Source organism: Oxyura jamaicensis, chromosome 8, assembly GCF_011077185.1.
Source record: "Oxyura jamaicensis isolate SHBP4307 breed ruddy duck chromosome 8, BPBGC_Ojam_1.0, whole genome shotgun sequence".
NCBI classification, from domain to species: Eukaryota; Metazoa; Chordata; class Aves; order Anseriformes; family Anatidae; genus Oxyura; species Oxyura jamaicensis.
This window is the reverse complement of record NC_048900.1, coordinates 29286132-29299081: the sequence shown is the minus strand read 5'-3', so window position 1 is coordinate 29299081 and position 12950 is coordinate 29286132. Positions and strand designations below refer to the sequence as shown.

The 12950-nt window shown below is 41.5% G+C and overlaps 1 protein-coding gene and 1 long non-coding RNA gene across 3 annotated transcripts in view; one reads left to right on the top strand and one right to left on the bottom strand.

The window, feature by feature from the left end:
* Positions 1-8047, bottom strand: part of ATG4C (autophagy related 4C cysteine peptidase) — a 27531-nt gene extending 19484 nt beyond the window's left edge. Inside the window, exons 1-6 of one of the 2 annotated variants that reach the window (XM_035333528.1) lie at positions 7930-8047; positions 7430-7526; positions 5635-5770; positions 4886-5016; positions 3833-3916; positions 2618-2851 (exon numbers count right to left, since the gene is read on the bottom strand). In XM_035333528.1, coding sequence (XP_035189419.1) covers positions 2618-2851; positions 3833-3916; positions 4886-4961 — 394 coding nt within the window. In that variant the 5' untranslated portion in view covers positions 4962-5016; positions 5635-5770; positions 7430-7526; positions 7930-8047. The remainder of the gene's footprint in view (positions 1-2617; positions 2852-3832; positions 3917-4885; positions 5017-5634; positions 5771-7429; positions 7527-7929) is intronic. The other variant, XM_035333527.1, reaches the window with a different exon arrangement.
* LOC118170910 lies at positions 6405-12950 on the top strand. The gene is made up of 4 exons (XR_004752919.1): positions 6405-6638; positions 6953-7141; positions 10217-10343; positions 10727-12950. It is a non-coding gene; the product is annotated as an uncharacterized LOC118170910 (long non-coding RNA).

The following is a 12950-nucleotide window of genomic DNA, read 5'->3' as shown; positions in this document are numbered from 1 at the left end:
AATACGGACTTTATATACCAAGATGCAAATGTCACTGCTAAAACATAAACAAAGGACAAAACCGCAAGATGATTTGCTTTCATTTTCTGCTGTATGACAGGAGAAAAGAAATACAACTAGAGGTCAATTTTATTAGCTATTTATGCTATCTGGTGTAGTAGGTTGCTCAGTTAATATGTAAAAGACATACCTGATCACAAGGCACAGAACAGAACAATCTGGCATATTAAAAATACAAAAGTTAGCTATTAAGTACCATTTAGTTTTATTCAAGTCAATCAAGAAGCTTCAAAGCCTGTTTTTTATTGTTCTGGTCTGTCGGTTATTAGAAAAAGGCAAAAGTAGGGAATTACTCGTGCAAAACAAACGCTGCTTCCTGGCACAAAGCAGAGCAGCAGAAAAATGCAAAAGATTCCTTTAGTTAACACATTTGTCAATTCTTAGATTTACCTAGCTTCCAAAACAAACTTGTTTAAACGTTATTCAGCACGGTATCTACAGTGTGCATTTCTAGCAAGAGGTCTCTCTTACAATGCACCCTACATGCCTCGTTCCGATTAATAGCATAATGGTGGCTCAGCACATCTAGAGAACAGCACGGCTTCGCTTGTCAGGTGACTGAAAGTCTCTCCCACAAGTCTGAACAACTATTTGCAGCACGGAGCATGTGAGGAAGTCTCTGGAACACAGCGAACTTAGCGCTAGATCAGGAAATATTCTCAAGGTCTGCAGGGAGCGCCCCAGAGTGCAGTGGGGAAGGCTGCCGCAGCCAAGCAAGGAACAAACCCTAAGGACAAGGTGCTCCATGCAACAGCATCAGGGCCCTTCCTACTCCTGTCCTGTGAGCTTCAAATTCAAGTCTGTCTTGAGCACGTGCACTTTAAAGTAAACTTACCAGTGCCTTAGTATTTAAAATAAAAACTTATTTACAACATCACTCAGCGATATCTGGAACCTTCCACACAGCAGTGAACTGTGAGCATTCCAGCTGGTAACTGCAGGCAAGTTTTGCTTTGTAACAGAAACAATACCATTAAACTATAATGAAAACATCTCTGGGAAAAGAGTACGCAGCAATGAAAAACTTCATGTAAACACTTAAATATGTTTAAAAAGCTACCCAAACCTCATAAATCTTTTCAAAAGATAATTCACCAGCTGTCAGAAGACATGTAATGAGATAAGCAGCCCAGAAAGACCAGACATACTCCACTTCTCTACATATTTGGATTGCCACAGAAACACCAGCACTCTGGAATCACCAGATCACTTCCCAGATGAGGACTCATGGGGGACAGTGCAAGAAATTCTTTGTAACCGTAGATTTTAAAGATATGAACCTGGGGCTTTTTTATTTTGGGTTACTTCAGAATGAGCCGTTACATCCTCCAACTTCTGATCTTTTATTTTTTTTAAATATACACATAATAAAAGTTATATTTAAGGGATTTGTATTCTCTCAGCAGAAGGGTTTTCATGTGTTTTGATACTTGCAGTCCGTTGGAAAGAATAATGAATGTTTTATGACTTAGGTACCTACAGCAACAGGAACATTCAGTAAGCTGGTTTGACAGTTCAGTCATGACACTGCCAAGAAGGAAGGCTTTGTGATGCAGCTGCCTTGGGACTACGTTCACAGCTTACGTCATATTTGCACATTAAGTACAAAGTATTTTCAAAACAGGCTTTCAGAACTATCTGCTACTAAAGCATTCCTAAGGATTCACCAAATGGTTTAGTAAACAATACGTTGTATTCTAACTAACGAGTCTGGTGGCTTCAGGCCCAGAGCTTGGATCATTTTGACAACAGTGGTGACAGAGGGTAAGAACGATTCTTTCAAAGGGGCAATGTGGTAGATTATGAAAGAGATTGAGGAAAAGAGGATGAAAGACAAGGTGGTTAACCATAAGAACCAAAAATACCTCTACAGAGGGCATGGCACAGCTTAGAAGAATGGGGATGGCATGCACGCTAAACCTTTGAAAGCAGAAAGTGGTCCAAGTATCTTAAAGCTACTTCCTTCAAACAGCTGTGTGAGAAAGAGTAATTTCAGGCAGACAATTAAAAAAAAAGTTCCTTTGTAAGTACACAGGGAAAGAGAAAAAATGAACTAGTGAAAATTTCAACACAGAATGATGTATTCAAGTCCTTCTATTAACTCAAAATATTAATACTAGGATAAATTGAATAGGGTACAACTTAAAAACTGATAAAAGAACATCACTTTTGCTATAGCCCACAGCTACGGGTTGTGGAACTCATTCCGACATTCAGAGTTGAAGAAACGAGCAAGATTCAGGAGAATTGGACATTTACATGGCTCACAGCAATATGTAGATATTAAATCACATTTTTTTGAGGTATTTCACTTCACAGTTAGCTTCTGTGGAGTTTCCAATGTCTTTTTTTGACACAACCTTTTTCAGAAATAGAAGAGTAGATCAGCTGGATCACTGCTCTGTCACAATACAATTAATACAAAGTATTAATGAAAGGAAGCCCAGAACCAAAACCAGCTGGAACTTTAGATTCTGGCCGTACAAAGACTGTCACACACTCGACAAAACACCCATGCCTATCACACCAAATATACAGATCCTCCCTTGTAACTTACCTCTACCAAGAAAATGAAGCATAAGACCTTGAGCCAACAACATTTGACCAGTTCTCAGCGTGCATCCCCAACCACAGTCTGTTGTTAATGCAGAGCCCTTTATCTGAGGAAATTCCTCTCTGTAGGTCAGCCATATTCTAGAAATGAAATCTTTACGAAACTCGTCAACGTTTCCTGAAATCTCTGCATTGATGTTGTCAAAATTGGATCCATCTGTAGGGAGTTCACCAGATTCTGTAAGGCAAAGCACAGTTTCAGTTATAACTTGGTATGGGACTTCTGTTACCGGAATGAAAATATACAAGATTCTATCAGAAAGGCAAACTTGCAAAAATTAACAATTGCTTCAAATACAAGAAAGGAAAATATATTAGAAGTGTTCCAGCTTAAAAAAGACTAAGACAGCAACTGTTATTACAATTGCTACTTGCAAGTAAACAACTGCTTAATTCACCTAGATGTAAATGGTCTGATAGAGGCATTCAAAAAAAAAAAAAAAAAGCTAAGATTCTGAGAAAACTGCATACTAAAAATGATAACAAAAGATGCTGGTGCGTGACTCTTACAGGTACTGTCGCTATTTCATTATCGCTCTCTACAGGTACCTCAAGGGAGGCTGTAGCGAGGTGGGGGTTGGTCTGTTCTCCCACATGCCTGGTGACAGGACGAGGGGGAATGGGCTTAAGTTGCGCCAGGGGAGTTTTAGGTTGGATGTTAGGAAGAGCTTCTTTACCGAAAGGGTTGTTAGACACTGGAACGGGCTGCCCAGGGAAGTGGTGGAGTCACCATCCCTGGAGGTCTTTAAAAGACGTTCAGATGTAGAGCTTAGGGATATGGTTTAGTGGGGACTGTTAGTGTTAGGTCAGAGGTTGGACTTGATGATCTTGAGGTCTCTTCCAACCTAGAAATTCTGTGATTCTGTGATTCATTCATGCATTTTTAGAAAATCTCAGTTTGATGGGTAAATGAAGTGTAAATTACAGGACTGATATTTACAGAAAGAACAAGACTTCACAGTAAAATCTGAATAAAGCAGGTTAGGATGGATTGCACTGGTGGTGGCGTTTGACATATATGAATAAGAATTTTCTAAGCTTTTCACATTTACATTTTGAATTCAGTAATTGCTAATTAATGTCTTTCTAGAAGATTAAAAATATATCCATAGAGTTCTTGCGGAGTAAGATTTTAATGAGTTAAGTGTTACGTACATACCATCAGATTTGAAGTGGTAACATTTTCCCAGCAGGAAAACTGGAGAGTTTCTACTGAAGTAAGTTTTTGTTTTCAACACCCAACCTAAAATAAATGCAAAGCAAATATAAATACAAATTTGTGACTGTAGCATTCCAAAAAGGCATTTCTAATAGCATCTGATTAAGCCAAAGGTAACCCCTTAAAGGGCAATATGGGGAAAATGTAGTAAAAGTGGGGTTTACTTTCATAAATAACAAAAAGGTTAATATTACAAAACACAGATAAGAGTTCTGCCTTAAATGTGATGTTATCCATGTATGACTATCTGAATGTCAATACAATTGTACTACTGTCTAGAAATTGTTAGGATACAGAAGTGCTACAGCTGAGCTTAAGTTGCTTTGTCTCCATTGTGAATTCATTATTGCGTAGTTTGATACTGAGAGATTCCCAGCTCCTCTAATAATATACACAAAGCTTTGCACGTGACCAGTGAAAATGTAAGAAGAATACTAATTTTCCTGTAGGACTAAACATGCCTCATTACATTACATTGCAGATTTCAGACTCAAAAAGTACACAGAAAACTACGCCATGTCTATTAAGCCAACAAATTAAGGTTAAGGACATGTTAGTAAAAGGGACACTTGAAAATCTGCTTGGTTTTCAAACAGATTTCTGACATTCAACCGTGGAAAAGTATGGTACACAAGCATGTGAAGTAGATTCATCAGTGGAGTTTGTATTTCACACAAATCCTATTTTTTGAGGACATATAAAAATAAAACCTCTGCGCAAATGATTCCATACTAGCCCCGTACAAAGGCTATGCAAATCTCGTGCTATTTAGTGCTACTTACATAATGCATATATCGCTTGCTGAAATAAGCCATTTAAAAATAAATTATGCAAATCTATTTCAAAAATGGGAAGCTAAACAAGTTTGTTTATTCAGACTGCTTGCTATATCAAAGTTAAAAAGTTTCCGATTCATGATTACAACCGTATCAACAAGACAAGTTCCATTTGTTTCGACGGAGACAAGATTTTAGCACGCATTGTTTCACTTACTGTATTTCATGTTGTGCCATGCTGACATAAACTTTGATTTTATCTTTTCTACTTCATCTGTCCCTGTGGCCTCCATATTCAGATTCCAGAGAAAAAGCCATCGCTGTCTTGTAAAACATTAAATTCTGCTGCTGTAAAAAGAAAAATACAAACATATCTGTGGGCACAGAGCACAGTACTATCACCACCCACACACTTGGGTACTTAAGCCTAACATGACCAGAAACAGCAATAAACTTGCAGAATCCTCTACTTCCAGGGACCGGGGAAGTAATCACACATTCCATGAATAAATCATAAAAACATTTGATCCCAAATATCCACTAATAAAATTACAATGCAAAACTAAATAAAATGTAACGTTCTCCAACAGCTCTCAACCGCACCACAAACTGATCCAGGGCATACAACCTGCACTTGTTGGTGTACAAGCACACTCGTTCTAATTTGCAGTGCAATAAAGAGCTGTATTTCACTACTAGAGATTAGATACTATTCTTTCCTGCTAAAAAGAAAACAGTGAGTAATTTTTTTCTCACATCGGGGATTCGGAGCACTGATAAACGTATTTTGGCTTTTAAAAAATAGCATTAGTTTCAGATTTCTAGTCAAGAATTTTCCTAAGTGGGCGTGTATATATGTTAGAAGAGCTGACAAAGAACTAGATGCTTTGCTGCATGTGTACAAGGCAGAAAATAGTTAATGAAAATGCGTGTAGTAACAGTGACATAATTCTGAACAGAACTAACTTGTTGGAGGGGTAAGATCAGAAGGCGAGCAGAATACTGACAACAAATCCATGCTTAGTTTACATCCCTTCGAAGCATCACTTGCAGCGCAAAAAGGCTCCCTTCTGATTTGATCATGTTTTCTGCAGTAGTCCAGCTGTATTACAGAAATGAGAGTGGTAAAAGGGTGGTAAAAGGCACTGCCATGCAGATCTTTTTTTGTTAAAAAAAAAAAAAAAAAAAAAGCAATAAATTGTCCAAAAGGCGTGGCAGCAGCATGGAAATGCACATTTATTGACTCTGAGCTGCTGGACATGATAGACTTTACCTTAAAAAGGCTCTGAATCCCTAATAATAGAAAAATAATATATACTACTTTTATTTATCCCTGTTTATAAGAAGTCTGAAAAGATGGGACAGAACTCCTTTTGCAGTCCACCTGCACCACTTACTAACAGGAAGTTTGCTGCTAATAAATACAGCTTCCTTCTCTGCGTGCATTCTGTCAATGATTCATGTTTAAATACTCGCTACAGATTTTCCTGATGATATGAAGTAACTCAAATCCTTAAGTAGGTAGGTGGAAATATATTTTTTAATGTGGGACATCAGAAGTTGATAAAGAGTGGAACATCACTGCAGACTCCACCATATTTTTAGCCAAGTTTGATAACAACAAATGATGAAGTGAAGAAAAGTAAATTATCTCATGTAATTAATCAACCTGGACCAGGAGCACACACTATCAGGGATGTTGTACCCTCTCTATTTTAAATGGAGAATATAGAACTGGATCTACTTTTCCATGCGTTATTCTCCGTGGAAGTGGGATCAAAGCGGATGAAGTCTCAGGCCTGTTACTCCTCTGCTTTGGGAGCATATTTTCAGGAAGTAAAATGTAAGCCCTGATAGCATAACTCCTAATGCTGGTATCTCTTGGCGAAGAGAGTATGGAGATGTTGGGGTGCCAACACCTTCAGAGCCTGGCAGTACTCACACAGATGCACTGTCTCTGGGATCTGGAGGTAGGGCATGGAAAACAAAAATCTTTTGCCCAAGCCTCTCCTAACATGCTCTTCTGCTGCTCTGTTGTATTGTGTTTTCTTTTTTTAATAAAAGTTCCATCAACAACCTTTCTGACCAAACAAGAAGCAAACAAGCTCACAAACATGGGGGAAGACTGATTTTTTTTTTCTTAGTTTCCTATTTTTTTTCCCATTTTTTGTTCCTAAAGGGGCTGAAGGAAAAATTATGCCATGCGAAAGCAGCTCATTTTCCTTTAAAGGATAACAGCCACCTCAGCACATTTCTCTTTCAGTCCGTTACATTTCTTCCCTAGCGTTACACTAAAGATGTGAAAGGGACTTTGAAGAAGACTGCTAACACGAAGCGGACAGATTTACTGCACTTGAAACATACAGGGTTTTCCTATTAGCGTAATAACATAACAGTAACAGTCCCTCTGAAACTACTGGAGCAGTATCAGGAGATGGTCACTGGGAATAGATTCAAGCCCAACAGGCACAAGGTAAGCCCTGTTATTAAGTCTCAAGCTAATGGTTTTGTGGGGAAGTTGGCTCACCCAAGAGGTTATCTGGAACTTACACTATTACCAGGACGTTACCTCAGTGTGGCAGGACAGCCTCTGAGGGCACACTGAAGTCCTTGTGCTCTGGGGGCTGCCTCCGACCCAGCCTTGGAAGGGGACGGCTGTAGCAAAGTTCCTGCTTTTAGGTTTTTATTCTGTTTATTAACAATGGGAAAACAAAACAAAACAAAACAAAACAAAACAAAACAAAACAAAAAAACCACTAACCTGCCGCTGCGACTCCGTGCAAGGGATGAGCAGGGTCTGAGGATGACGACCTTTGTTAATTACAGAACGATGACCGCCCTCGCTTTTTCTTTTCAATCTGAAAGGAAACCGCATTAGCAGCACCACTTAGCAAACCTCACAGAGAAGCCCCAGACGGAAAACAGAAATGTTTATAAAGAAATAGGGTCCCCTGTACGCAGCTCCCCGGCTCCAAGACGGTTCCCCGTCACCGCTTTGCAGAAGACCCACGACAAACCCCCTTTTCCCCCCTCATCCCCACAGCTCGTTGCGGACCTGCCCCGCTCCGGGGGCTGGGGGCCAGCCCCCGCCGCCCGCCCCCCGCCACGGCCGGCCCGGGGCTGCGGGGCTGGGCCCGGGGACGCGGAGCCGCCACCGTGAGGGCCCCGCACCGCCGGTCGCGCTCCCCCAAGACCGCTCCCCCTCGGCGGCGCTCCGAGACCCGCTGCCGAGCCGCCGCTCCCGGCGAGGCCGCCGCTTACCCCCGCGGTGAGCTCCGTGCTGCGGTCGGCCCGGAGCGGCCTCCCGGTGCCTTGGCCGCGGGGGAGCGGCCCAAGGACTACAGGTCCCGGCGGGCGCTGCGGCGGGAGGAGGCCGGGCGGCAGGGCGGTGAGGCCGCGCGGGGCATGCCGGGAGTTGTAGTCCAGCGGGAGGGCGGTTTTCCACTGCCGACCGCGGAGGCGGGAGGGCGCGGCGGGATGGCGGCGGAGGGCGGAGGCGAGAGCCGGGCGGAGGCTGCGGACAAGCCCCTGGGAAGGGAGGCCCGAAGCGTTTGTGTGACAGGACAGGCCCCGCACAGCTCCCAGCTGTGGTGTCGGGGCGAGCTGTTCGCTCGTGTGACCCCACTTCAGTGACATGGTGCAAAATCCCCGAATTCTTTAGGGGCTGGTGGTATTTAAACCTCGAGGCTAAACGTCTGTGCATTTAGTTGTATGCCAACACTAGTTCCATTTTTTTTTTAATTGATTTTCTAAAAATGGTCAAGGAATCGCATCTGCTCTCAGCTTCCACGGCTACATGTGCTGAGGGGTTGTTTGTAGTTCTTTTGTAAAGTGGGTTCTTCATCAGTCATCAGCTGCTTAAAGAAATCATCGGATGCATCAGGGCCAATGATTGAAAACAAAACAAAGCAAAAAATCAAAAAAAGAAAGAAAGGATGAAAGAAAGAAAGAAACACTACCCCCAAAGAAGTGCGGTATTTGGGAAAGATGGAGCTTGAATTTGCTGAACGTCTGTAACCAACATTATTACTTCACATCCTACAGAAAGGCCATGTCCCTGCGTTCTCCATGTGCCTGGGACTCCAGCTGCAGAAGTTTGGGTTGATCAAGGAAGTTTAGTGTTTTTTTTTTTATATATATATATATATATATTTATTTTTTTCCATTTTGTGATTTTACTGCCTTCTGCTGGCCAACGATGATCAGGCTGGGTTTAATTTTTTACATTTGGCACATGATTATAGCACCTGATCCAAAGTCAAGCTTCAGGAGGATAAATGCCAACAGCAGGTATTTCATGCTGGTTTTATATATATATATATATGTATATATGCTGGTTTTTTTAGGTGTCATCACATGGATATGACATATTCCACATACTGGGTCCATAAGTGCAGAAGATCTTGGGTGTAAAGGTGCAAAGCAGAAAACAAACTGTGTTTCACAGATCTAGCTATTGGCCTGAAGCCAGGATGTGGGAGATCACGGTTCTGCTCCTTCCCCTGCCTTTCAGCTCACTGCTTGCCTCTGCTAACAGCACCTCACTGCTGTGATTGCAATCCTGATCTCTTCTGGGGAATCCTTTCTAGCAGTGAGCATCTCCACAGAGCAGCGTAGTAACAGCACTACCATGATAAAATTTGAAAAATCCTAAAAAAAAATGGTCACAACCTGTCACTGTTCCTTTTCGAAACTGAAAAGGAGAGGTTAATATACAGAAAGTTGCAAACACACCATGTATATCTTTATATTCCAAGCAAAGATAAAGATTTAAATATAAAAAACATTTCCTGTTTGTACTTAATTTGCGAAAGACTGTCCCCACAGTCCTGGGTAATCTGTCAGTGCAGAAGGAGACAGGCCTGCCTTCAGAATTTTATGACCTATTTTAGAAATAATAGTTCTTTAAAGTTTCATCTTTGCTTATATTTTCAAAGACAAAGATGAATGTGCTTGTCTGTTTGTGCATGGTCTCGAATATTGAGAGCTCAGTAGCTCACATGGCTTGGATTTGGGTAAATATTGAACAAAGAATTATTCAGTTGATCAGATGAAATGACGATTCCCTTGCCTGAAATTAGTTGCCTGCACCTTCCTGCTCTGAAATTTAATAACCATGCCCTGATTTGATAGGCCACACAATATGCCATCTGGATATACATTGCAAATCCCTCGGGTGATCAGGTTATGAGAATGAAGATATTTATTTTCTGCTTTTTGCATCAGTCAGATCATGCAAAACAAAGCTTTGATTGCAGAATAATTCCATAGGCAATCATAAATAACTGCCTGTAAAGAAAGGGTTTTCTTCACATTGACTAATTCCTATTTCTGTAGGAAAGATTTGCAGAGGGAGTGGGAGAGGGCATATTGCATTCAACAAACTTCTAACGGATGTCACAGAGTTTACGCTTTTAGTATTTTAATGCCATAAAGGCCATGCAAACCAACTTTGAGCTCTATTTGTACTATATTAATATAGTAAAAGCAACAAAAATTTAAAATCCGTGTTTATGGAAAATTTAATTTGTCTTTCCTTTTTTGGTAGGTAACCCAAACAGGTAACACAACGAGGCAAAGCCAAGAAGACTGAAAATTAGAGAAGATACTCTCTGCTTTATGGCTCTCTGAGATACCATGGACCAGTTACCCACCAAATACTGCAGATCAGTAAGGTAACACCAAATTGGTGGGCAGTTAGGGGAACGAAGCTTCTACTCCTGTATGTGCCACTGGCCTACTGGATCACCTCTGGGAAGTCATCTAAGCATTCATCCATAATCTGCAATATAATTAGAAAAGCCCATTAAATATTTGGCCAACCTGTACGTGCTTTCCAAAATACCCATTTGTGTGTTTTGTAAACAGAGCAGACCTTAGGTCAAGGAGCTATAAAGAAGGGAATTTGTCCTCATTTATTTTTAGTTTAATTTCCTAGGGAAGTAAGCCATCTTTGATCTGTTTCCCTCTGGAACGTTTTGAAACCACTCTGCAATTTAATCAGGTTTGCAGAGCCTCGGAGACATTAAAAACCTCCGTTTTTTTTTTGTGGAAATAGCTGTTCAAGTAAAAAGAGACCCAGGGACAGGATAAAGGGAGAACATTGGAATCCAGGCTGTGTAAATTCTGCTGCTCACAGAACTACTTGTTAGAATAGGTTACACCAAGGTTGCTCCCACTCACTTAAGAACAGAAAACCTCAGACATGCTTGTAGCAGGGTTGTTTGCGTTTAGCAACACTACTGGAAATAGAATGGTTAGATAAAGGACACAGCTTTGTAAAGATGAGAAGCATTTCTGATTAAAATATAACAGCTATGGACAAGTATTTTGCCTCTGAAGCAAACCCATCTCTCTAGAATGTCGCAGGTTTCCCAAAGAATTTGGGATCTTTGAGGTTAATAGTCAATGCAAGCACACAATAAAGCAACTAAGAAGCATGTATGCTTGAGGAATCCTTTCAGATAATAAAAGGATTCTCCCATGTTGCTTCCTGAAATCTTCCCACATGCCTGCACAGACTTGACGCTGACTATGCTATCTGCTAAGGGTGGCCCTGAGGTCCTTTTCCAGATGAGACTCACCTTTCTACCAAAGTGTGAATCTGCTCACATGTGCCAGGTGTGTCGGTCTGCCTGTGGAAGCAACTGTGACGGTGATTTGTGCACCATTCTTGAAGTCATGCAGGATGAAAGGGACAAACTGAACATACTCCTCCAGAGACTGCTGTTGAGGTGTTTGCCTCCACTGATTTAGCCAGCATGGTTCTGCTTGTACCACTTACTCCATCCAAAACCAGATTTCCTTCCCAGGATGAGGCTAGAGAAGAGGAGGTACCAATAGGATACCTGTAAGAATCTGTGTCAAGGCTATGTTTAATTTAAGATCTTAGTTAAATAGAAACAGTACCTGAAAGTGATAAACATTACCAGAAACTGGTCGAATCTCAGTTGGGGAATACTGCAAGTCTGTAGCCAAGGAGATTTAAGTTCAAGAATCTATCTATCAAAATGAAGAAATCTGCAAGTGATCATTCCAAGAGATGAAGAATTTAAAAAATGAAGCAGATGTCAAACGCTGCCATATGAAGAAGGCTGCAGAAAGGCCAGTGCAGCTGAGGATTCAAATTTCCATTTCTCCTCCAAAAGGAGCTTTTCCTGCAGGAGAAGTACGGGTCTGGGCACCATTCCTGTGCAAGTGTCTGCTGGTCTCCCCACCCGCTCCACCTAAAATAGTGGAGGTGAGTCCAAGAGGAGGGGAGGAACTGCACGCTGCTGCGGTTTCCCCCATCTTTTGTGAGCTCCAGTGCCTGGAGCTGCTGTTCCCCAGAGAGGAAGTGTGATCCTGCTGTGGGTCAGGCTCAGGCTGGGAAATTTTGCTCTAGGCGGGGGACTGTTTTATGCATAGCTGTTGTGCTTCATGCAGTAGTTGACGTAATTTGATTCAGTATGCAGAAGTCAATGTAGCTCCCTTGCCGTGTGTATCCCTTGTGATCTTCTAATGGTGGTGATCAAGGACACTGTTTCCTCTAAACCTCATCTTTGAAACGCTAAACTCAAGGCACCTTGGCCCTGGTTCCAGCTCTGCTGTCATTTGCTTTTGCTGTGCCTGACTTGAGCCACCTATAAAAGAAACAGCATGGATGTAAGGGACGTAGTGAAGGCTGCAGGCACTCGGACAGTCCTCACTCCTTCATTCTGTTACCCTTCCTTTCTCATTCACCCAGTAGAATCCAGGCACTGGGCAAATGAGGCAGCTCCTTCTTGCTCCGAGAACCAGCATTTTCCCTCTTACCACCTATGTCTTGAAATGATAACTACGCACATATAGTTTACTTGTGTGTCGTTCCTTAACTGTAAGGAAAGTACTTGCGGGGGAGAGGCAGAGATTTGGCCCTTAATGAGTTTAATTCGTTTCACTTAGTTGCCAGTAGATGGCTCTCTGAATTTACAGTCCCTTATTTACTTCATTGTTTATCGAATTATGCTGGACGCATTTCCAGTGGAAAATGTTCACTGTTTTTGCTTTGAGGAAGTTTACGTAAGAACAAGGAAGCAATGGGACGAGTAAATAGACTGCTAACAGACAAGGCACGGGATCAGTTCACTTTTTGCAAAATGTTTTGTGGCTACAATCCAAAAGATTTTTCTTGTGCAAGATCCAACGTTAAGAATTAGCAGACTCAAGGAGTTATATCTATAATTACAAGATGCGCTTGCCACATTTGATTATAGCCAACTAAAATTCATTGTCAATAAAAAAGAAAGCATTTCAGCCACTTA